Source organism: Callithrix jacchus, chromosome 6 (assembly GCF_049354715.1).
Source record: "Callithrix jacchus isolate 240 chromosome 6, calJac240_pri, whole genome shotgun sequence".
Taxonomy (NCBI): Eukaryota; Metazoa; Chordata; class Mammalia; order Primates; family Cebidae; genus Callithrix; species Callithrix jacchus.
The window spans coordinates 89,503,550-89,529,785 of record NC_133507.1 but is presented as its reverse complement, the minus strand read 5'-3'; the positions used below and the strand labels follow the sequence as shown (position 1 = coordinate 89,529,785).

Here is a 26,236-nt window from a genome sequence, read left to right as displayed (position 1 = left end):
TATCAAAATTTGGCATAGGGGTAACAAAACTATAAACTCAGCCCAAGACAGAAGGATCTGTGCTTGTATTATCTTTAATAAATAAGACATTGATATTATTTTAATAAAAATAGCTACAACTTGAATTTAGTAAGATACATAACTTCTAATCTTGTGGCTTTAGGCAGTCTAGTCTACAGGCACTAAGGTTTGTTTTGGGAAAGGGTTGTAATTGTCTTTGTTTCAAAGCTATAGTATAAACTAAGTTTCTCCCAAAGTTAGGTACCCTTTTTTTTTTTTTTTTTTTTTTGAGACGGAGTTTCGCTCTTGTTACCCAGGCTGGAGTGCAATGGCGCGATCTTGGCTCACCGCAACCTCCGCCTCCTGGGTTTAGGCAATTCTCCTGCCTCAGCCTCCTGAGTAGCTGGGATTACAGGCATGCGCCACCATGCCCAGCTAATTTTTTTGTATTTTTAGTAGAGACGGGGTTTCACCATGTTGACCAAGAGAGTCTCGATCTCTTGACCTTGTGATCCACCCGCCTCAGCCTCCCAAAGTGCTGGGATTACAGGCTTGAGCCACCGCGCCCGGCCAGGTACCTATTTTAAACCACATACATAAATGACTTTCATTCCGTAACATGGCCTGATTTACCAGGATTGTTCTTTTGTTTGTTGTTGTTTCTCTTCCCCTATTTTCTCTTCACAGAGCATGAGACTGCACAACCTGCTGAAAATGAGCTTTTCTAATAATTCAGGACCTACCCATTCAGGAATAAACTATCCTAGCCATGAAAGAACAAATGAGACCTGAAAACACTGATTCATTTTTTCTAAAATGCTTTCTTCGATTTTTTAAGAAGAAAAGGGGGGAAATGTGAAAAAAAAAATAAGTCTTGGGGCCCCAAAATCACGAAGCTAAAGGAAAAAGTCAAGCTGGGAACTGCTTAGGGCCAACTGCCTCCCATTCATTTGCCTTCTTCACCAGGGGGCAGTCAGAAACTCAGAAGCAGGCCATGTTTTTCTCTTATCTACCTATGACCAAATCTTCCCAACTCGAGTCGTCCCACCTTTCTGGATGGAAACAATGTTCATCTTACAAGCGTGGATCAATGTCTCACTTCTCCCTAAAATGTATAAAATAAAACTGTGCTCCGACCACCTCTGGCATATGTCTATTTTTGTTTGCATTTATTAATCAAACAATTTCTTGAGGCTGTGTCATGGGCACATGCCCTCAATCTTGGCAAAATAAACTTTCTAGGTTAACTGAAACCTGGCTCAGGTTTATGGGGTTCACAGACAACTTTAGTTTTATGTATATGGCTTTAATTTTAGTTTCACAGCTTTTCACAGCTATGGTTGTGAAAGCATATTCAGAAAAATAATACCTAAATTGTTTATTGTTTGATAATGAAATATGTGAATAAAATAAACTGTTGGGAAAAGATAAAAATGAACATTCATATACCAGAGTACAATGTACTAATAATTGTTTAAGCTAGATAATGGCTACAAGACAGTTTATTATACAATTCCTTCTAGTTTGAGTATTTTAATATTTCTATAATAAAAGTTTAAAAGTGTAAATAACTCAAATAAGTAGATACAATTTTTTTTAAATGTACCAGATGACATTTAGAAAATTTCAGTTTTGGGGCTTATCTTCCAAGAAAATATTAAGTTTAAAGATGATTGTTTTGTATAAAAAGTATTAATTATCTGGAAAATTAGCATGAAATTATTTATAAGCAAAATTAATTACAAAATAATATGCTGCCAGTTAAATAGAAAATGGAACAAAGGTTAATATAAGTTGATAGGCTATTTAAATAATAAAATGCCTTTCTTGAAAATAATGAATAGGAAATAGATTATGTGTCTCAATTCAATTAAATTTTGAGTTCACACATCTTTCATTGACAACAGGTTGTTATTTGTCAGCTGCTTTTAAACTTAGCATTAAAAACAAAAATATTTCAATAGAAAGAATACAAACATAACATTAATCTAATTTGTAGTGTTATCTCCACAAACACAGGTCAGTAGAGAGATTTGAAAGCTTAAAAAAAAAGTGTGGGCATGGTGGCTCATGCCTGTTATCCCAGCAATGTGGGAGGCTGAGGCAGGCAAATCACATGAGGTCAGGAGTTCAAGACCAGCCTGGCCAACATGGTGAAGCCCTATCACTACTAAAAATACAAAAATTAACGGGCCGTGGTGGCATGCACTTTTAATCTCAGCTACTTGGAGGCTGAGGCAGGAGAATGGCTTGAACCTGCTAGGCGGAGTTTGCAGTGAGCTGAGATGTTGCCACTGTATTCCAGCCTAGGTAACAGAGCAAGACTGTCTCAAAAAACCACAAAAAAAAGAGAAACAAACAAAAAAGAAGAGGAAAGAAAGAAAGGAAAAAAGAAAGAAAGAAAGAAAGAAAGAAAAAGAAAGAAAGAAAGAAAGAAAGAAAGAAAGAAAGAAAGAAAGAAAGAAAGAAAGAGAAAGATTCTTGAAAACAAACCATGAATTGCAAGTTATAGGCAGTATGTGAGTATTTGTGGAGAAGCCACCACTAGACGTAGATAAGGCTATACTTCACACTCTGCATGATAACACAAAGACTTCTGATGCATTATCTTTTGCCTGTATAACAACTGGGAAATTGGTGTCTACCTTGAAATGCTTTATCCAGTTAAGCTTCTTACAGTTGTGGAGAATCCAGCTATGTATCAGTAACCCTGCAATTCTACATTCTCTATATTTATATTTACTAGAAATAGGCACTGTGGACTCTGAAACAGTTGTCTAGTGGGAGAAAAGTATGGTTTGGGATACTTTGACTCACTAAAATACGTGATCCCTTTATTTCTTCACTAAACCTAGCAGTGTTAGTGTACTTCTATAGTGATAACAGTTCAGTTATTACGACAAAGGAAAACTAAATACTAGCTTTAGCAATAGAGCAGGAAGATGCCATGCAGTAGCACAAAAATAAAGGCAATGAGAGTTCAAGAACTGAAATGAGTACCTTGTAGATTCTGCACTCTCTGGTGCTTATTACTTTCTAATAATAAGCTTGATGTTTAAAAGGGGATTCATGGACTCATTCAGGTCACCTTAGCAATAAGTGCATTACCTTAAAATGGAATGAAAGAAAAATGGCTCCACCCTAAGACTCTCAATTTACCATCTTGAAATAGTTTGTCACTTGGGACACCAGATCAAAATCCAGAATACTGAAGGAATATGGCATGATGACAGATATGTTTTATAATGCAAGGTGAAAGTTGGTGGATTTTATTCTGGGGAAGCAAAGTAGTCAATTAGAAACACTTCATATTGGCATCTTTAAAAAAAAAAAAAAGGTCACAAAGACCTTGATTGCTATAGAAACTTCATATGAAGTAAATGTGTTTTGTGGAGCTAGTGTTAAGGCCTGTTGTTTTTTTCGGCTGTTCTAAAGGAGAAAAGTGGTTATTTGCAAACCTTTCTTTTCATTTGTTATTGTAAACAAAGTCTATAGTTGTACCCATTAGCTGTCTGGCCTTTACTATATGGTTTGCATTTTAAATATATTCTCAAGTTCCTATAAGTTGCATAAAAGCACAGCCCATTTATATGCATGCATTCATTTATTGAGCACAAATATATATTCTAAGGGGTTTAGAAAGATTTTACAGACTGAAAACAACTTCCCTTGCCATCAAAAAGCTTAAGATTTAGTAGAAAATGTCACAGTATTCATATAAATCATATTTCTCAATAATTAGTGGATTTTATCTAAAATAAAAATTTCAAAAGAAGCTTACATTACTTTGAAGCTCATATCAATGCTGACTCTCAGCTTCCTTATATATTTTATTAATAGTTTGAGAAATTAGGGAAAATCTTATGTTTATATTGTACATACCACTAAGACAGTAAGCTGAGTTTAAGTAAAATTGTATTTTAATACACTTTTCTTGTGCTTGGCTTGGCTTTGCTTTAAGAGTGTGTGTGTGCGTGTGTGTGTGTGCGCGCGCGCTTATTGTTGCTATGTTCTAAGCCTACCTTGTGACAGGTCCGATATTAAACTAATCTCAAAACTTTTTACTAAAACATCCAATAAGCTTGAAAATATTTTAATATTCACATTACATTTTTAAATCTAAAAATTTATATATTAAAATGTGCTTTATGATGTTTATATATGATATCTTAATCATATCAACCTCTGTAACATAACTTTTAACAATAAAAAGCCTATTAAATCATGACAAAAATCTGTTAACCTTCCAATTAATACATAGAGTTTAATTAACTAGTCTTTTACCCAAAATCTGGTCATTTATGCTAGAAACAATTGTATAAGCATTACTTTGTTACCCTATTTTTAGATATTATTTTATTACCACTGTAATCATCTTAATTGGCCTCAGTTTTATAGCAGCAATTTGTGATGGAAGGTATCAACTCTCCCAGAAGCATTTTTGCATTTCCCCTCTTTCAGGCTAGCTTTCAGTAGCAACTTTCAACTCTTTGAGGATATTTCACACTGAAATAGTATTTGGTATTTTCACTTAAATAGTATTTTTAGATTGTATGTCCTTTGTGTTTTTGTTTTCTGTATTTACTCTCAGGTTGGATATTTTCATTTTTTTTTTTTTGTTTGTTTTTTTTTAGGTTGGATATTTTCAAAACTGACATAAATAACTTGATCCTAGCATTGTCAATATAATATCAGTAGAAAATTAAGCATCAACTATAAAATCTATCTTGTTTGGTGAGACTATTTTTAAACTTTCAAACGCCGGTTTTGTTGGTTTGTTTACTTGTTTTCTCTCTGTGTCATTTATAATTTTGGAATTATTCATACTTTTCTTCTCATGTTGGTACACATGCTAGGACTACAATCTTTTCCAAAATATTACATTTATTTTATTCAGGAAGTTTCTCATGCTGGCACAACTTAGGTATGATAGGTAAAACCTTTACATCAGTAATTGGAACTGGAGAGAAGTCCCCATCTGATAATGAGCTAGCATATTTGTGGGAAGTATAGGGTCAGTATCAGCAATCTACTTGTACCTCAGGAATGAAATGTAGAAAAATAAAGGCACATCTTATCAAACATAGCAGGCTCCTTCCTGGTAAATTGTTATTACAGAAAGTAATGAGTGAAATAGGTAACATGTAGACTGCCTAACCTAGAGAATACACTTCCAGGCAAAGAGAAACAGCTACTATTCAGCTCATTGTTATCAGATCCTCCTATTTGACAAAAGAAGGCAGAAACCAGAGTTTTATGTAAAAATCTCTCAATATTTAAAAATTTGACAACTAATTCAAGTAAATTTAAAACCCTGTGGAAAATAAAGCAAACACATAAATGATGTTTGCCAATTTGGAACCCTCCTCTAGACAAGTGCTTTTTGCCCCTTGTATTTTTGAGACAAAATTGAGGAAAAGAGACGTAAACATGCTATTCAATCTATTAACATCTGAGTTTTAGCCACAGACAAGAACAAAAGTCAGAGAGTGTGTTCAGGAGAGTGACTTAGTAGGCTGTCTTTTTTCTCTTCTGTATCTCATCCAACTACCTCTTGGCTCACTGCCTTCTCACTGGAGCTCCCCTCTCATTGGAGCACTCCTTGGTATTCCCTGGACTTGATAATACTTAAAGGTACACGCCTCCCAAAAAATTCCTTTCTGCTAGCCTTTAGACTTGACAATGGCTTTTGATTTACAAAACCATTACAAAGGTCATCATTGACAGGAAAAACAAAGCATTCTCATATATCAGTTGCATATTATCTCCCATGTATATCATCTCCTTAGAAACAACTGAAGGAGGAAGATACTATTATATTATCCCCAATTCATAGAATAAAAAACTGAAATCTAAGGGAAAATAATACACTTGATATCACCAGAGTATAAGTGACTGGGCAAGAACAGGAACCCACATCTTCTGGCTGGAAAGCCAGTGCCTCTCTTCTGCTCCTTTACAAAGGAATACACAAAGGAAGCGGGGAAGTAACCTGAGTCACTCAACATTGAACCTTGTTTTCCAGAATCATATGCTTTGTCTTTCAAACTTCCCAACAGTCAATATCTCACCACTGGACTCCTTCAAGCTTATTTAAATTTTCTTTTAAAGTGACTCCAAGAACATAAAAAATAAATAATGGGTGAGGTGGTTAACATCTGTGACTGTTTAGAAGAAAGACTGGCCCTGTAGTTTGCAACCATTAGAAACAATTACAGCATCTCTTTGGCAGGGCAAAGAGAAATTCATTAAATTACTGCTTTGAAAAAGATTTGCAATAGCTTCCAATAGGGCCTAATGCCCATATTTTTTTTTTAAAAAAAAGACATTTTGAGCCTCTAAAAGTACCTATGTAAGCAATCCTATAACCAAACTTGTGATCTTCAATGTGAACTTGTTGCTATATACACAACTCACACACCCACACCCACTCCCCCATACACATTTACACATACATAGGCACAAAAAAACACTTCAACTCATAACTGATGACATAATTAAATTCAATATTAAATTGAAAGACTATTTTTTATGCCAAACTCAATCTGTAAAAGGTAAACTTCTTTACCCATATCTTGGGTCCAAAGCAATGGCCCTTGGGTGTTCCATGGCTCCTGCTATTAGTGTAGTTCTTAGGGAGCCGTCTAGTTTGGCCACTTCAATTTGGTCCAGATTACTGTCTATCCAGTATATGTTTCCTGCTATCCAGTCAACTGTCAGGCCTTCTGGAGTAGCCAGGCCATGCTCCACAACCACTTCAATGGCACTGACACCTACAAAAGAAGGGAAATCAACATGTGCACCCATTCAAGGAATGTGTTAAGCACAAAGGAAAAGGCCTCCCTGTTATCAGCAGTACAAATTATTTCAATGTGATTTCAACTTTGAGAGAATGCAAATGTGTTATTTACCACAGATGAAACCGATCTTCCTTACCAGAAATCTTTAATCTAGTAAGTCCTTTCAGTATCAGTGGAATACATTTTTAAACAGTTCTGAGGCTAATAACAACATTGAGATTGCAAAAAAGTTATTTCCTGTTTTTGACTTTTTTATACAGAGCAAGGGATTTTGGAAACAATAATTTTACTCTGGTTAAAATCTGTGCAACTTAACTCAAATGGTGATATTCAAGGTTAGAATAAAATAAAATGAAAAAGCCCACCAGAGCTAATATGCATTATGACTAATTAGCACCCACTTTTTCTTTTTGTCTTTTGGGAGGTGTGACAGATAACAGCTACTACTATAATTGCCCTTAACAAAGATAAGCCCCAGATTAGCCCCTTCCACACCCGGAACCATAAGACTTGCAAGATACAATAAAAATGTAAATGAGAGAAAAAGGTCGGAATAAATTTAAGCAATTTGATTATGTCTACCCATATACTTATTTATCCACTACTTAATTTCTTTCACAATTAAAAAAAAATCTTTTTTTTTTTTTTTTTATAAGATAGGGCCTCACTTCTACAGCTTAGGCTGGAGTGCAATGGTGTGATTATGGCTCACTGCAGCCTCAACTTCCAGGGCTCATATGAGTCTCCTACTTCAGCCTCCTGAGTAGCTGGGACTATAGGTGCACACAACCATGCTTGGCTAATTCTTTGTATTTTTAGTAGAGATAGAGTTTTGCCATGTTGCCCAGGCTGGTCTCAAACTCATGGGCTTAAGCATCTGCCCACTTCAGCTTCCCAAAGTGCTGGGATTGCAAGCATGAGCCACTGTGCTGCCCAGCCAAAACATTCATCTTTTAAACACATTTTCTAATAAGATAAATCATTGTAGTTTGTAACATTGCTACCACAGTGGTGCTTTTTGTTAGACATTAACAGTGTGTTTATGAAATAGCTAACCAATTAATCCTATGAATCTAAATCTATCTTTTTAAATAAATATATGACATAGGACACAAGTTCACATATTATATGATGTGCTCTAATATGACCATTCTTCAAAATTGCTAAGGTGATTTAGAATGGAATTAACAATTTCAATTTGACAGAGTTACCTTACCCTTGGAATGGTACGTGGATACAACATTTCAAGAGAAATATGTATTTATGTCAAAAACTTTTTCTTTTCTTTTCTTTCTTTCTTTTTTTCTTTTTTTTTTTAGGTGGAGTCTCATTGTAGCCCAGGCTGCAGTGCAATGGCACAATCTTGGTTTACTGCAACCTCCACCTCCCAGGTTCCAGGAATTTTCCTGCCTCAGCCTCCAGACTAGCTGGGATTACAGGCATGTGCTACCATGCCCAGCTAATTTTTAGTAGAGATGGGGTTTCACCATATTGGCCAGGTGGTCTTGAGCTCCTGACCTCAAGTGACCACCCACCTCAGTCTTCCGCAGTGCTGGGATTATAGGCGCAAGCCACCACACTGGCTATTTATGTCAAATACTTTCGACTTAAGAAAGGATTCGTTTAGCCAAACGAGGTAAGTCAAATTATGGCAAAAATATTTAGCTCCTATTAGTAGTCTCAGCAATACTTTTCATTATTTTTTGAATTATGTTGAAAGATGATAGCAAAATTTAAAAAGTTATTTTAACTCCTTAAAATGTGACTACTGTGACTACTAGCATGTAACACCCAGCCTTTTTATTTTTTTTTTCTCTCGTGTAAATAATTTTTTTTGCCATGGGCCTAGGGAAAAGTCCACTATTGAAAATGGTGTGCACAGCACAAGCATCACCACTTCCTGCCCCCAACAGATGCTCAACACCCCTAATTTTACATATATGAGGGAGGGGATGAAAAAAACCCAAGGTCAAAGAATAATCAAAATTTCTTCTAATGTGTTCTTCAAATTTTCACTTAAAAAAGTAATCTAAACATTAAGAAAAATTATAACATATGTACCTCCACTTTCAGAAAGTTTTCCCCGGTATATTCTGTCTTCTACAACATCTGTCCAATAAAGTAAACTTTGATTGAAGTGAAAATCAAGTGCTATTGTGTTTCTCAATCCAGGAACAAGTAGACTATAGTCTCTTTTGTGAAGATCAATCCTTCTGATCTCATGACGAATAGAAAAGATGATGAATGCTTCAAAAGGATCTGAAATTAAATTTGTTTTTAATAGGCTTATGAAAATATAAACTCTAGTAAGTGGAATAAAATGCTAGGGATTGAAATATATTATTTAAAAGTATAATTTATTATAGGATTCTCTCTCTTAAAACAGCAATTTCTTTTAATCCAAAATTTAACAGAAACTTGCAAAACTTAGGTTTATGTGTATTCATTAGAATAGCTATTAGAGAGTTTTTATTCCTTGGATTTACATACACCTGATACTGATGAAAGAATAGAAGAATTATTGCCATACAAAGACAAAATGGGAGATTTTATGATTTTTTGTTTTGTTTTGTTTTGTTTTAGAATTTCAGCTGACAGCTTAAAGCTCAGAAACATCACCATAGGAATTGCTAAAAATTGGCTAAAACTAACTTTGCTACTCTGAGCGAACTATCCCATACTTACAGATCCATAGAGGAGAAATATCCAACAACAAAAAAAGATTTCTGTAGTTGTTGGACTTATAGTTAGGGAGTGCTTCCCATAAGAGACAAGACGGCAGCTTTCTGCAGAGTCCAAAAACATCATAACTCTATCATTCCTCACAGACCTTTGTAGCCTGAAACAGGTCTGAGTAGGGAGAAAGGAAAGAAGCTTTGAAAATGGATATGAAATAAAAGTTTATTTTAGTATTTTTGTGTGTGTGCCTAAAAGAATGTTTCAATATCTGAAAGTTACTAAAATTATGTTCTTACTTCAAAAATGTATCAAACCCTACATTAATTACTGTGAGACATACTGATGTATATTGTGATCACTTAGATATTGCAGTTATTTATTGCACAGTATTGTCTTTGCTGTATGACATTATTGTGAGCAGAGCTAACTGAAACAATATATCAAAAACAGGTACAGAATAGTTCCAAATAGCTCCCAATAAAACAAATACTCTTAAAATGTAATATCCAGGACTTAGCATGTTTAAAATAAAGAAAATGTTTGTGTTGGATAAACAGTTGTTTAAAAGAAAAAATACCTAATTTTGGATTAGCTCTAATGTTAGTCTTTGATACAGTTTGAATTAATTTTTGTATATGGTATGAGATAGGCTCAGATATCATTCAATTGCATGTGAAAATCTAGTTCTCCCAGCGCTGTTTCTTGGAAAGGTGATTTTTTTCCTACACTTATGTTCAAACTTATCTCATACCATAGACAAAAACTAACTCAAACTGTATTTACAGACCTAAATAGAAGAGCTAAAATTACACAAGTATAAGAAGAATACATAGGCATATACCTTAGTGACCTTTGATTATGTAGTGGTTTCTTAGCTATGAGACTAAGACTTAATCAATGACTAAGATGATTCTAATAAAAAAGATGGATGACCCAACTGATGGAAAGGATGTAGAAAAATGAGAACCCTCATTCACTGCCAGTCGGCTATGATGAAAAATGCAGTTACTTTGGAAAATAATTTGGCTCTTCCTTAAAATGTTGAATATTGAGTTATCATATGATCCAGAAAATTCTAATTCTAGTTGTACACCCAATATAATTAAAAATGCATGTTCACACAAAACTTGTACATAAATATTCACAGCAGCGACATTCATAATAACCAAATATGGAAATAATTCATATGCCCATCAACTGATGTGTAAACAAAATTTTATTTATTCACATGATAGATATATTATTCATCAGTACAAAGAAAAGAATTACTGGTATATGCTAAAACAAATAAAAACGTTATGCCATGTGAAAGAAGCTAATCATAAAACATATATTGCATGATTACATTAGAAGAAATGTCCAGAATAGGCAAATTTTTAGGGGTAGAAAATAGACCCCTGGTTTCCAGGGCTGAGAGTAGGTATTAATGAGAAGTGATTGTTAATGTTCATGGTGTTTGCTTTGGGGTGATTAAAGTGTTCTAAAATTAGATAGTTGTAATAGTTAAACTGAACTGTGCACTTTAAAAGAGTGAATCTTATGGTACGTAAATTATATCTCAAACTATCTGTTATTTAAAAAAGTGGTAATGACTGTAAAAACTTGTAAAGTATATAAAAATGTACAAATACTACTTTTCGCTCACTGTTAACAGTCTAGTTTCATATATATCACTAATTTTTAATTCATTTAGTGTCATTTCTATAACCTTACTCAGATATGAAAAATTTTCTACCTATGGGAAGAAAACAAGAAACGCCAAAAATATATTTTCATTTCTTTTCTGTGCATTTGAGTTAGTTGAATAAAATATTTACTATTAGTAAAATTAATGGAATAATATCTCAACTCAAAGAATTTGGAAAATAAAAATGAATTAATACAAATAAATTTGAAAAGAATAATAAATATAACATCAGTTATTAATAAAAGACCACAAAAGGTATTACTAGCAAACCCAAAGCCATTTGTCTAAAAGAATAACAAAATCTAGATAGACTAGACCTATGGTAGGCTTGACTATTTATCTGCATGTATATACACATACATACATATATACACATACATATATAGAAATATAAGCTAAGAATAGGAAGAGTGAAAAATAGATAAATAATATAGAAAAAAAGTGCTGAGCTGTGAGCTCCATTGTTCATTCTGGGCTGCTAGGCAGGTATGTTTAAGTCTGCTGCAGCAGAACTCATAAAGCCCCTTTTTTTCCTCAGGTGCTCTGTCTTGGGGAGTTAGGGCTTTATTTATGAGTATCCATTGCACTGTCCTGTCCAGCAAGGAGGCAGTCTAGTCACTACCTGCCTGCTGAGGCTCCGCCCTGCTGCTGTGGGCTCCGCCCTGCTGCTGAGTATAATTCCCTGTAGTCCTGTTTATATGGGTGTGGTTAGAACTGCAGTGGCAATGGTGGCCTGCCTCTGTATTGGCGGACTCTCTCTGTTATGGTGGGTTGCCTCGGCAATGGCAGGCTGAGTCAGCAATGGGAGATTACCTCCATAGGGGCGGAATGCCTCGGTAATGGTGGACGCCCCTCCCCCACTGAGCTGCACTGTCTTGGGTTCAGTTGTACTTGCTGTAAAACTCAACCCCGAGCGTTTCCAATTGCTGTTTTGTTTGTTTTTGTGGGAGTGAGACCTGCCGAGCCTGATCACTTGGCTCCCTGCCTCAGAGCCCTTGTTTTTTTTTTTTGTTGTTGAACGGTTGACTCTCTCCCAGGTGTTTCAGTTGCCTGCTGAAAGGGCACCGGGATCTGTGTACAAAGACACAACATACCAGAATCTCTGGGACACATTTAAAGCAGTCTCTAGAGGAAAATATATAGCAATAAGTGCCCACATGAGAAAAGTGGAGAGATCCAAAATTGACACCCTATCGTCAAAATTGAAAGAGCTAGAGGAGCAAGATAAAAAAAACTCAAAACCTAGCAGAAGACAAGAAATAACTAAGATCAGAGCAGAACTGAAGGAGATAGAGACACAAAAACCCTTCAAATAATCAATAAATCCAAGAGCTGGTTTTTTGAAAAGATCAACAAAATAGACAGACCACTAGCCAGATTGATAAAAAAGAAAAGAGAGTAACCAAATAGATGCAATAAAAAACTGTAAAGGGGAAATCACCACAGACTCCACAGAAATTCAAACCATCATCAGAAAATATTACAAACAACTCTATACACATAAACTAGTAAACCTGGAAGAAATGGATAAATTCCTGGACACTTGTGTCCTCCCAAGCCTAAACCACGAGGAAGCCAAAACTATGAATAGACCAATAACAAGGTCTGAAGTTGAGGCAGCAATTAAGAGCCTACCACACAAAAAAAGCCAACGTCCAGATGGGTTCACAGCCAAATTCCACCAGACACACAAAGTGGAACTGTTACCATTCCTTCTGAAACTATTCCAAATAATCCAAAAAGAGGGAATCCTTCCCAAATCATTTTATGAGACCAATATCATCCTGATATCAACACCTGGCAGAGACTCAACAAGAAAAGAAAACTTCAAGCCAATATCCATGATGAACATAGATGCAAAAATCTTCAATAAAATACTGGCAAGCCGATTGCAATAGCACATCGAAAAGCTTATCCACCATGATCAAGTAGGATTCATCCCAGGGATGCAAGGCTGGTTCAACATATGCAAGTCTATAAACCTAATTCACCACACAAACAGAATGAAAAACAAAAACCACATGATTACTCAATTGATGCAGAGAAGGCCTTTGACAAAATTCAACAGCCCTTTATGCTAAAAACCCTCAATAAACTCGGTATTGATGGAACGTATCTCAAAATAATAAAAGCTATTTACGACAAACCAACAGCCAATATCATATTGAATGGGCAAAAACTGGAAGGATTCCCTTTGAAATCTGGCACTAGACAAGGATGCCCTCTGTCACCACTCCTATTCAATATAGTACTGGAAGTCCTAGCCAGAGCAATCAGGTAAGAAAAAGAAATAAAGGGTATTCAAATAGGAAGGGAGGAAGTCAAATTGTCTCTATTTGTAGATGACATGATTGTATACCTAGAAGACCCCATTGCCTCAGCCCAAAATCTCCTGAAACTGGTAAGCAACTTCAGTAAAGTCTCGGGATACAAAATCAATGTGCAAAAATCACAAGCATTCCTATACACCAATAACAGACTGAAAGAGAGCCAAATTAAGAACGAACTGCCATTCACAATTGCTACAAAGAGAATAAAATACCTAGGAATACAATTAAAAAGGAATGTAAGGGACCTCTTCAAGGAGAACTACCAACCACTGCTCAACGAAATAATAGAGGACACAAACAGATGGAGAAATATTCCATGTTCATGGTTAGGAAGAATCAATATCGTAAAAATGGCCATACCACCCAAAATAATTTACAGACTCAATGCTATCCCCATCAAGCTACCAATGACCTTCTTCACAGAACTGGAAAAAACCACCTTAAACTTCATATGGAACCAAAAGAGAGCCCGCATAGCCAAGTCAATTCTAAGCAAAAAGAACACAGCAGGAGGCATCACACTACTGGACTTCAAATTATACTACAAGCCTACAGTAATCAAAACAACATGGTACTGGTACAAAAACAGAGATATAGACCAATGGAACAGAACAGAGGCATCAGAGGCAACACAACAAAACTACTACCATACAATCTTTGATAAACCTGACAAAAACAAGCAATGGGGAAAGGATTCCCTGTTTAATAAATGGTGGTGGGAAAACTGGCTAGCCATGTGCAGAAAGAAGAAACTGGACCCCTTCCTGACACCTTACACTAAAATTAACTCCAGATGGATTAAAGACTTAAACATAAAACCTGGCACCATAAAAACCCTAGAAGAAAATCTAAGCGAAACCATTCAGGACATAGGCGTAGGCAAGGACTTCATGACCAAAACACCAAAAGCATTGGCAACAAAAGCCAAAATAGACAAATGGAACCTAATCAAACTCCACAGCTTCTGCACAGCAAAAGAAACAGTCTTTAGGGTGAATCGGCAACCAACAGAATGGGAAAAAATTTTTGCAGTTTACCCATCTGACAAAGGACTGATATCCAGAATTTACAAAGAACTCAAACAGATTTACGAGAAAAAAAACAAACAAGCCTATTCAAAAGTGGGCAAAGGATATGAACGGACACTTTACAAAAGAAGACATACATGAGGCCAACAAACATGAAAAAATGCTCATAATCACTGGTCATTAGAGAAATGCAAATCAAAACTACATTGAGATACCATCTCACACCAGTTAGAATGGCGATCATTAAAAAATCTGGAGACAACAGATGCTGGAGAGGATGTGGACAAATAGGAACAATTTTACACTGCTGGTGGGAGTGTAAATTAGTTCAACCATCATGGAAGACAGTGTGGCGATTCCTCAAGGACCTAGAAATAGAAATTCCATTTGACCCAGCAATCCCATTACTGGGTATATTCCCAAAGGATTATAAATTGTTCTACTATAAGGACACATGCACATGAATGTTCATTGCAGTACTATTTACAATAGCAAAGACCTGGAACCAACCAAATGTCCATCGATGATAGACTGGACTGGGAAAATGTGGCACATATACACCATGGAATATTATGCAGCAATCAAAAACGATGAGTTCGTGTTCTTTGTAGGGACATGGATGAATCTGGAGAACATCATTCTCAGCAAACTGACACAAGAACAGAAAATGTAATACCGCATGTTTTCACTCATAGGCGGGTGATGAACAGTGAGAACACATGGACACAGGGAGGGGAGCACTACACATTGGGGTCTATTGGGGGCAATAGGGGAGGGACAGCGGAGGGGGAGCTGAAGAGGGATAGCATGGGGAGAAATGCCAGATGTGCGTGAAGGGGAGGAAGACAGCAAATCATACTGCCATGTGTATACCTATGCAACTATCTTGCATGTCCTGCACATGTACCTCAAAACTTAAAATGCAATAAAAATGAAAAAAAAAAAGAAAAAAGATGAGTAAGATATACCTTTTAATAATACAGTTGAAAATATGTAAAATAAGTTAATTCCTAGAAAAATGTGTTAGCAAAATTGACTTAAAAAAGAAATAGAAAGACTGGTGCGGTGGCTCAGGTCTGTAATCTCCATATGATTGGAGGCTGAGGCGAGTAGATCACCTGAGGTCAGGAGTTTGAGACCAGCCTGGTCAACATGGTGAAACTCCGTCTCTACTAAAAATACAAAATTAGCCGGGCATGGTGGCAACCACGTGTAATCCCAGCTACTCAGGAGGCTGAAGCAGGAGAATCGCTTGAACTTGAGGGGCAGAGGTTGCAGTGAACCTTGACTGTGCCACTGCATTGCAGCCTGGGCAACAAAGTGAGACTCCGTCTCTAAAAGATAGATAGATAGATAGATAGATAGATAGATAGATAGATAGATAGATAAATTGAAATGATATATAAGCATTGCAATAATTGATTTAGTAGTAAAAGCATACCCTCCAATCTAATGTGAGAAAAATAAAAACCTACAAGACTAAAAGTAATGTAACAAAGTCGTACTCAAAGTTATCTACACAGACTGCTGCCAGTCTGCAGACTTTGTTACTAGTCCATAATGAAATCACATAATAATTGAGAGTGTTAAAAAAAAAGTTTACACCAATTAAAACAGCATGACCATACCCATTTTATCGGGAAAAACTGAAATCCAAAAATTATCAAAATATCACACATGGAGTGCTTCCTATATACCAGAATTGTTTTTAAACTTTTTTTTTTTTTTTTTTTGACAGGATCTCCCTCTGTTCCCCAGGCTGGAGTACAGCGGCATGATCTCAACTCACTGCAACTTCTGCCACCCAGGCTCAAGTAATTCGCATGCCTCAGCCACCTGAGTATCTGTGATTATAGGTATGTGCCACCATGCCCAGTTAATTTTTGTATTTTTAGTACAAAATTAATACTAAAATTTTGTATTTTTAGTACAGGCTTTCTTCATGATGGCCAGGCTGGTCTTGAATTTCCTACCTCAAGTTATCTGCCTGCTTTGGTCTCTTAAAGTGTTCTGATTACAGGCATAAGCCACCTTGCCCAATCATTCTTTTTTTTTTTTTTTTTTTTTTTTTTATTTGAGACACAGTGTCACTGTGTCATCAGGCACCAAGCTGGAGTGCAGTGGTGCAAGCTCAGCTCACTGCAACCTCTGCCTCCCAGGTTCAAGCAATGCTTCTGCCTCAGCCTCCCAAGTAGCTGGGACTACAGGCGCGTGCCACCACACCCAGCTAATTTCTTTTCTTTTTTTTTCAGTAGAGATGGGGTTTCACCATGTTGGCCAGGATGGTCTTGATCTCTTGACCTCGTGATCCACCCACCTCGGCCTCCCAAAGTGCTGGGATTACAGGAGTGAGCCACATTGCTTGGCCGTCCAACCATTCTTAAACATTTATAAATCCCAATTTAAACAATCCTCACAAAGCCTTATGAGGTAGGTGATATCACTCCCATTTTGAACAGGAAGAAACAAGGGTACAGAGGAATTACATAACTACCATGCCAAAGCTAGTAAGTGAAGGAGAAGCAATTTGACACATGATGGTAGCTAGTGTTAGCAAGAATGAGGAAATTTCATAAACTGTTGATGGTATTGTGTATTTCTACAACTATTTTGGAGACATATTTGACTATAATAGACTTGAACATGTGTAACTGATGATACCCATACATTTGAATATGCAGTTCAACTTGTGTACATTTTCACACGTAGGCATGATATCACCATGTACTACAACATAGTTTGATATAGCAAACTCCTAGAAACAACCTTAAAGGCCACAAATAGAGAATAAAAAGACTAACCTTTCTATAGAGTAGAATGTTATAGAGCAGTTAAACCTCGAAATCATATTTATGAGTTAAAAAAAAAACCTAGTTCAGCCGGGCGCGGTGGCTCACGCCTGTAATCCCAGCACTTTGGGAGGCCGAGGCGGGTGGATCACGAGGTCAAGAGATCAAGACCATCCTGGTCAACATGGTGAAACCCCGTCTCTACTAAAAATACAAAAAATTAGCTGGGCACAGTGGCACGTGCCTGTAATCCCAGCTACTCAGGAGGCTGAGGCAGGAGAATCGCCTGAACCCAGGAGGCGGAGGTTGCGGTGAGCCGAGATCGCGCCATTGCACTCCAGCCTGGGTAACAAGAGCGAAACTCCGTCTCGGAAAAAAAAAAAAAAAAACCTAGTTCAGATGTGTACATAATGTATATAACTTGTGTAAATTTAAAAGCACAGTTTTGTATGATGTTTAAAAACAGAAGCTATAAGGATAGAACAGGTAAACCAAGCTCAAAAGAGGCTATCTCTGGGGATGGAGAAAAGCATACACAGACGGCTTCAAAGTGATCTAATGTTTTATTACTTTCAGAAAATGATTTAAATCATAAATGAAAAATTCTAAATATTAAAAACTACTGGCTGTTGAATACATTATTCTCATTATTTCCAAACATGTTTGAGTTTACTATAAAATGAAAAGTGATTAAATCATATGTTTTCTTTGAATAATGACCTTTACATTGACTGTCTTATTAAAACTGCTCATAATCTTTTCAAGTCCTTGTATTCTTTATAGTCATTTTATGTTGAGAAAATACCTGTTTGATAAATATTTACTGAATTATGCTTGACTAAAATAAACAAATAAAATAAACCAGTTTACCAAAGATCAAAAATCAAAGTGTAAATTTTCAAATGATTTTATATTTGAACTCTTAATCTAGATACCTTCTTCAAGTGCCTCTACTTTTAACATTTCTGTTGACCTATTAGATTATTATTTCCTTTTTGAGGAAATAAAGTTGTAATGAATAATCCAATATGTCATTTCATAAACCAGTGGGAAATCATGAAGATAGAATTTTAAAATCTCATCTTATAATGTTTTTTACTTTAATTAAATGAAACCCTGTAAAAAAAAACAGTATGTGAAAATAAAAGAAGAATTTTCTAGATTGTTTCAATCTTGACATAGCTATAATAACTTCTTTTGGGGCAAATCAATTTACAATGAATATAAATAATACATGAAGTAGCCATCCATTTTTACTGTTTTCTAACAATTCTTCCTGTATCCTAGCTTCTGTCTCATATATGACTGAATTTAACAGCTCAAACCAGCGTATTAGCCTCTTAATAGAAAAGTGGCCTGAAATCTTTCACCTTTAGCATATAACAAGAGATGAGATATGTACAAAATAAAGAAGGTTACAATTTATATTTTTTATAAGTGATGAATTTCATGTTTATAATCTAGTGCATTACAAGAAGCTTTCAGAAAACACTCAGAAGACTCTGGCCTTCTATGTACAATTTTCTTCTTTTTCTTTTAGTCCCACTACGGATTTGCAGAATGATTTTTATAAGACAGACTATGAAAACAGCAGAAGAGTTGTCTAAGAAAAAGAGTACTTCTTCAGATCCTTTCAGGGTAAATTGCTATTACAACCATAGAACTAGCAATTCTATGTGAAATCCCCTGATTCTTTACCATATATATAATATCATCAAACAAAAAGTGATATTGCTGTTACAATGTTTTCTCTCCTGCTACTTCAGAGTTTTTACTGTATTTTCTGTTCTTATATTTAAGCGTTTATTTGAACTTTTCTATCCCATCATCAGATACATTTATTTTACACAGTAACAACTTATGAAGTGGTAAGTGGTATATTATTTATCTGGTCCAATATATATCATGACTTGCTTCTCTTCATTTCTCCAGCTATAGCCATATTGGAAACGAATGATAGTTAAATATTTCTGAAGGATAATATACAGGTAGGCGGAGGAAATAGAATCTATAGAATGAAGGCCAGGATGGACTTTCAAGTATTATTCAAACTTGTACATATATAAGATTATGTCATCAGCTGTCCTTCATATTTTGAGTCAATTTTTTTTGCTCTTTTAGTAATTACTTTCCAAATATTTCTGGATTTTTAAAATATCTCTGCTTTCTATGCCAAGTTCGTGACTTGCTTTTTAAACTCACCAATTCTTTTTATTAACAAGTTGTAAGAATCTCCATTTGGGATGTGTGTGTGAGAGAGAGAGGAGCACTCAACCAGGGAAGAGGTGGGATAACAACAAAACCTGCATTTCTAGGATGTAGCCCAGTGTCTTTTACTAGATTGTACTAAATAAATATTTTTGATTATATAGATGAATAAATGATAATTATAAAATCAATGAATGAATAATAAGCCTAGAAGACCTTAAATATAATCAAAATGATTATGGGAAGAAGAAGAAATATGCAAAATAAAATGAATCAAAGGAGTTTAAGAGAGGGAAGCTGATAGACAAAGAGAACTTGTTCAACAGAAGTCGCTGTAGATGAAGTTAACAGATGGGTGACTGAATGGAGGTGATATCTGAAATGTCTAAAGTTTAGAATATAGAGTTAGTGTCTACAAGTTAATAAGAAAAGGCAGTAATCTTAATAAGAGAATGGCCAAAGGAACTTAAGGCTAGTTGAGTATATAAAGAGGTGTTCAAACTCACAGGAAATAAAAACAATGTAAACACAAGCAATGACATATCATGTTACTCCTATATATTAGGGGAGAAAACTACAGAGTGGATAATTTTGAGAACTGCCAAGAATGTGGGAACTTAGAGAGTGCACTGTTGGTACAGATGTAAACTGTGTAACCACTCTGAAGAGGAACTGGTTCTACTTAGTCATTGTAAGTAGAAGCACATGTTGTGATTCAGTTATTGGTTCTAAAGAAATTTTTATGCAGATCTGTAAGAATGCAGGTAAATGTATGTCTATGGAATCATCATTTGAGCGTAGAGTTAGAGGCAACTTGAGTGTATTTACATGGCAGAATGGAAAAGCATAAAATATGTGTGCACTATATAGTGATTACAAGTAACAGAGCAGGTTTAAACACAGCACAGTTCATAGAGACAGTGCTGACTAAAAAGAGTAAATGACTATAATATGCATGATAATAGCATTTATGTAATTAAAAGATTGTGTATGCAAAAACAACAACATAGATGCATAAGAGAATATATGAACTGCATTGAAATGATTTCCTCTGGAGACAGAGGTAAGGAAGAGGGGTAGGCTTTAGAAATATAAGTAAAGAAAGAAAGAGAGACCAAGGGAGGGCATGAGGAAAATAAAAATCTTTCATAGACCAATGATTATACTGTGCTAAGAAGTGAGGAGTATAATCAACTCAACCCTTCCTGCGTGATCTTCAAAACATAAAGAGAAAGAGAGGAAGCGAGATCATGAATATGAGAATAACTGAAGAAAAGAGAAAGGGCCCAACTACAATAGTCATTTGCTGCAAAATTTTCATGTCTCATAAGGGATATAAAATATTTTGATTCAACATCCACTTTGAAAGTGGATACAATGATAACAAAAGTAAGATCATGAAATGTTGACTATTTGAAGGGCTCATAGGAGTGTGCTGGCTCACAGCACAGAGAAATTGCCTGGATCTTGTAGTCATATGCAAATGCTCCTGCTTTGGGATCAGGAAGAATAAAGTTCAAAACCTTTGCTCTAACATCTCTTAGTCACAATCTCTTACCCTGAGCAAATGATGTAATCTTTCTGGATCTTCACTTCAAAAGGTATAAAATCAGAGTTTTTAGGCATTTATCTGGTTTCTTGGGAGTAATAAATAATCATATTTTAGGTGTTTGATAAATGGCAGCTATTAATAGCATTATAATTATTAACTTGAATAAACTACTTGTAGATAAGGGAGTTGTGAAGAGTGCACAGCATTCAAATTTCCAGAAGACTTGATAAGATATTATTATGAAGTCATAGACGAGAGTGATTGAAATATGTTAAGAAGATGATTAAATGAAGTGATATGTGAAAGTGCTTTACATATTCTTAGTCATGCATATACTATCATTACTCATGATGAAAATAGCAATAATATCCCTCAAGTCAAAGCCCACAGTGGATGATGAGGAAACATCAGGTTGGAGAGGGAAAATTGCAAAAATGAAGAAGGCTCTGAATAGCAGATAGAAAGGTTTCAGGTTAATTTCATAGATAATAGAGGGAAACCATTAAAATGTGAACAGAAACTGATATGTAAATGTGTCATTTTTTAAAGAGAGATAAAATAAACAGATGACCAGATGGTAAGTCCCCCACAGCTTCATTCTCCTGATGGCTTCACCTTTATCACTCACTACTCCACAAGGCAGTACATCTGCTTATCACTTTATTGTTTATCTTGACCTCTTTCTATTAATTTTTATCTTCCTGGATCTGGATTTTCCTCTCTCTCTTTGTCAGTAAAAATACTATGTTTTTTTCAAATTTCAATATCTGCCTCCTCAAAAACTGAAGAAACAAGAAGATAAAAACAAATTTGCTAGAGAGAAGATTGCCATCATCATTAGAACATATGTATCTCCCGGCCTGTGCTATGGTGCAGATGCTACTTAATTGTAGAAAGAGATCTGAATCCAAAAAACACTGCAAAGAAAAAATTAAGACCCAAAGAGAGAAGGCAGCAAGGAATTGGAAATAACAAAGGTAAGTTGTAGTTGTGAGCCCTGAAGAGCAAAATAATACTGCAACTATTGACAGAATTATGGATTCTTGAGGGAGAAGAGAAAGGATACATTTAGCTCACTAATCATGAGGTGACCTGATGATACCTGAGGAAGTAATATTAGATAGTAAAAAAAATGATAGGCCAGGCACAGTGGCTCACACCTTTAATCCCAGCACTTTGGGAAGCCGAGGCAGGAGGATCACCTGAGGTCAGAAGTTCAAGACCATCCTGGTCAATACAGTGAAACACTATCCCTAAAAAAATATAAAAATTAGTCAGGCGTGATGGCATGTGCCTGTAATTCCAGCTACTCAGGAGGCTGAGGCAAGAGAATCACTCGAACCCAGGAAGTGGAGGTTGCAGTGAGCCAAGATCGTGCCACTGCACTCCAGCCTGGGTGACAGAATGAGACTCTGCCTCAAAAAACGAAGGAGAAGGAGAAGGAGAAGAAGAAGAGGAAGAAGAAGAAAGAAAAATGAATGATGTAGCTGGAGATGTAAATACCACAGCAATCAGCTCTGGGGTGATAAGAGAAGATCCAGAGTGGAAAGGAGTTGTCCAACGAAACACAGATAGAGGCATGTAAAAATTAAGCTTTGGGTTCTGGACACAGTATACCAAAACACAACCATTATATTTATGCATTTTTGTGCTTATGTTTACAATCTCTTTCCTAAAAATGATTTAAATTAAAAAATAAATATAATTTTAAAAACGTAAAAATGACAAAGAAAAGAATGAGAGAATACCATCAAAAAATTAATGTGAAAATACAACCTGATTCAGGCTGAGATTTTTTTTTTAAATGCTATAACGTTATCTGCAATGTTACTAGAAATATGGTGCAAACTTGCCAGTGGGCTGCCTAACAAACAGCAATGAAACCAGAATAAAATGCAATTGAAACAGGAAATTCTTCCCAACCCCTTCATAGGACTCACAAAAGGGGTGGCTCCTTTACTCAGCCTGAAGCTCTCAACCCCTCGCTGGAGAGGGAGCACACAGGTGAGTGGGTGCAGAGGCCAGAACAAATGTTTCTGGGCACAGGCAGGAGCAGAACTCTGTATGTACCAGTGGCAGCCTCTAGGGGATGCCCATGAGCCCTAGAGTCTCAGAAGCATATTACAGTGCGCTTTTATTTTGTCGTCAGTGGATAGCTTAAGTGTTGAACAGCTCTGTGTTACAACCTCCTGTATCCCAAGCTCTTGTTGGGTGTCCGGGAAAAATCAGGTTGTACAACGAATTGGAGATGGTAAATGCAGGGGATTTTATTACTGACGAAAATGGCTCTCAGTGGGATGGAGAGCTGAGAAGGGGATGGAGCAGTAAGGTGATCATCCCCTGGAGTTCAGCCCTCGCAGGCCAAACTGTTCTCCAAGGTCCTGCCATCAAGCCATCCCTCTGAAGTCAAGCTGCTTCTAACCAAAGACAAGCTGCTTTTTTTTACTCCTCTCCTTCTCTACTGCTCTGCTGTCAATGAAGCCTGGGGTTTTTAAGGGTACAATATCAGCGGGCAGGCTGGGCCAGGGTGCTTTGGGAAAAGGCAACATTCCAGCAGGAAAACAGAGATGTAAAGTTTTCACTTTGGACTGCATGTCCTGGCTTGGGGGTGGGGCCCTCACAGGGACCGCCCCATTCTACCCAGTATTTCCCTGGCCTCCTGTCTGTATCAGAATCAGTGGAATATTTTAGGTGATCATAAAGGAAATCAATACTTCAGAGAGGAGTCATTAATAATTGAATTATAAGTAATAATAATAAACGAGTTAAATTATTAATAAATGAATTAAAGAGGGACAATGTAATTGAGTATTGAGATATAAAAGAAAACTGAGATTTTAGATACATTAAATAAAAAAATAAAAATTATAAAAGTAGTATTTATGGAAGATCATTTTATTTAACGAATAAGATATTAGGAGTGAACTTAGAGAAAACAGAGTCAGTTCTGCAATTTGGCAGAATTCAGATTGTAAAGAATCAGATAAGGAAAGAGTATAGAGAAATGAAAAAAGATGAGAGAACTACAGAGGGAAACTCAAGGGGAAAAAAAGAATGGAACAATCATGGCTGCAATTTGAAAAACTACCTTTTCGTTTTCTTTTGAGACAGGGTTTCACTCTTGCTCAGGCTGAAGTGCAGTGGCACAGTCATGGCTCACTGCAGCCTCAATCTCCTGGGCTCAGCCAATGCTCCTGCCTCAGTTACCTGAGTAGCTAGGACCACAGATGTGCATCACCATGACTGGCTAATTTTTAAATTATTTGTAAATAGGGGGTATCCTTATGTTGCCCAGGCTGTCTTGAACTCCTGGGTTCAAGCAATTCTCCTGCCTCAGCCTCCCAAAGTGTTGAGATTACAGGTGTGAGCCACCATGCCCAGCCAAAAGACTGCTATCTCCTTTTTTTTTTCTTTCTAATGTCAAGAGGGATAAGGACAGCTATTTCATTCAATAGAAAGAAACCATTTTCAAAGAGGGAATCAACTGAAGATAATGGAAAAGAGAAAAATGAGCAAGGAAGAAGAAATTTATATTTTTAAAGTCCAGTAGTAACTAGTCAATTTGTTTTTATTGAACTGTGAACTTGCTGCTTTTCTAAAACAGATGGGGTAAACAAATTACAGAATAAATGCTTTTTTTTTTTTACATACACAAAGTGCATTATACATTTCAGATAGAGATTTATTACTAGCAGATAATTATTCACTTAAAATGTTTTATTGTAACTTTAAACGATGAAGTATACTTTTGCTTTTCTATAAAATTATGAACAAAACCAGATGGAAAATATAGCAATCTTCGCAGTGAGAAATGATATGGTACTGCATTAGTTTTGTTAGGGCTCAGAAAACAGTACCCCAAAGTGAAGACCTAAGAAGCTAACTCAGAAGCAAAGTCTCTCTGACCCTTTCCTGCCTTCCTGTCTTTCATGCTTCATTCTCTCCTTAGGTAAGCTGTAGTAACTAGAATCTTTCTTTCCCAAAGGAAGTCATAGAAACTAGCAGCCCCTTTCTCCAAAGCTGGCCATAAAGCCTAAAAATATTATTCTAACTTTTCCTGACTGTGATGGTTAATACTGAATGTCAACTTAATTGAGGTATGCCAAGTACTGCTGCTGGGTGTGTCTGTGAGGCTGCTGCCAAAGGAGATTAACATTTGAGTCAGTGAACTAAACGACCTTCAGTCTGGCTGGGTACCATCTAATCAGTTGCCACCACAGCTAGGATAAAAGCAGGCAGAGGAATGTGGAAAGACTAGACTGGCTACGTCTTCTGGCCTCTACCTTTCTCTCATGCTAGATGCTTCCTGCTCTCAAACATCAGACTTCAAGTTCTTCAGCTTTTGGACTCTTGTATCTATGCCAGTGATTTTCCAGGGGCTCTCATGCCTTTGGCCACAGACTGACGGTTGCACCAACAGCTTCCCTACTTTTGAGGTTTTGGAACTCAGACTGGCTACCTGGCTCCTCATCTTGCAGACAGCCTATCATGGGACTTCACCTTATGATCATGTAAGTCAATTCTCCTAATACAGCCCCCATTGTATATTCATCTATCCTATTAGTTCTTTCTTTTTAGAGAACCCTGACAAAGACACCAACCTTTGCATTTAGGAGCTGGCCCTAAAGAAATTGAAGACTCATTCCAGCAGGGGTCTGGCTCATATCCTGGAGGAAGGAATGCTGTCCAGATAGGTTCAGAAGAAGCAGAGCAAACAGGCCTTGCTGGTTCCCTCCCAACTATCTATTAGCATTAGATCATACCCTTTTTGTCCAATAATATTTCTAAACATCTGTCCATACTTCATTGAGCCTAAGCATAAAATATTGATAGTTTTTCCTAGATGTTTGGGTCTTCATTCTAAACACTTCAGTGTTACATAAAACTACCATAAGGTTCCCACCCAGGACTAAGCCTGGGGAATGCAACCCAGCTAGTGTGGGTCCTGGGGCTTCCCCGCTGAACCGTCTGGCAGCTGAGCTGTAGGAGGAATGTGGGCTGAAGTACTAGGACAGTAAACAGTGCCCTCCGCACTCACATGGAATGGGCACACTAAACTGGTGTCTCAGTTTAAGGACTGTGGACTGAGTACCCCTTAGAATTGCAGACCCTAACAAGCACTCTCAGGACCATTGATTTGTCCAACAACAAGATGGAGAATCT

The 26,236-nt window shown here is 36.5% G+C and overlaps 1 protein-coding gene across 4 annotated transcripts in view; it reads right to left on the bottom strand.

Moving 5' to 3' along the window:
- LRP1B (LDL receptor related protein 1B) overlaps positions 1 to 26,236 on the bottom strand; it is a 1,941,900-nt gene that overhangs the window by 647,654 nt on the left and 1,268,010 nt on the right. For all 4 annotated transcript variants that reach the window (XR_013518953.1, XM_078327882.1, XM_078327883.1 and 1 more), the window contains exons 24-25: positions 8,862 to 9,059; positions 6,569 to 6,773 (exon numbers count right to left, since the gene is read on the bottom strand). Coding sequence is in view for 3 of the 4 variants with exons in the window: in XM_078327882.1 (XP_078184008.1) it covers positions 6,569 to 6,773; positions 8,862 to 9,059 (403 nt within the window). In the remaining variant the exon portion in view is untranslated. The remainder of the gene's footprint in view (positions 1 to 6,568; positions 6,774 to 8,861; positions 9,060 to 26,236) is intronic.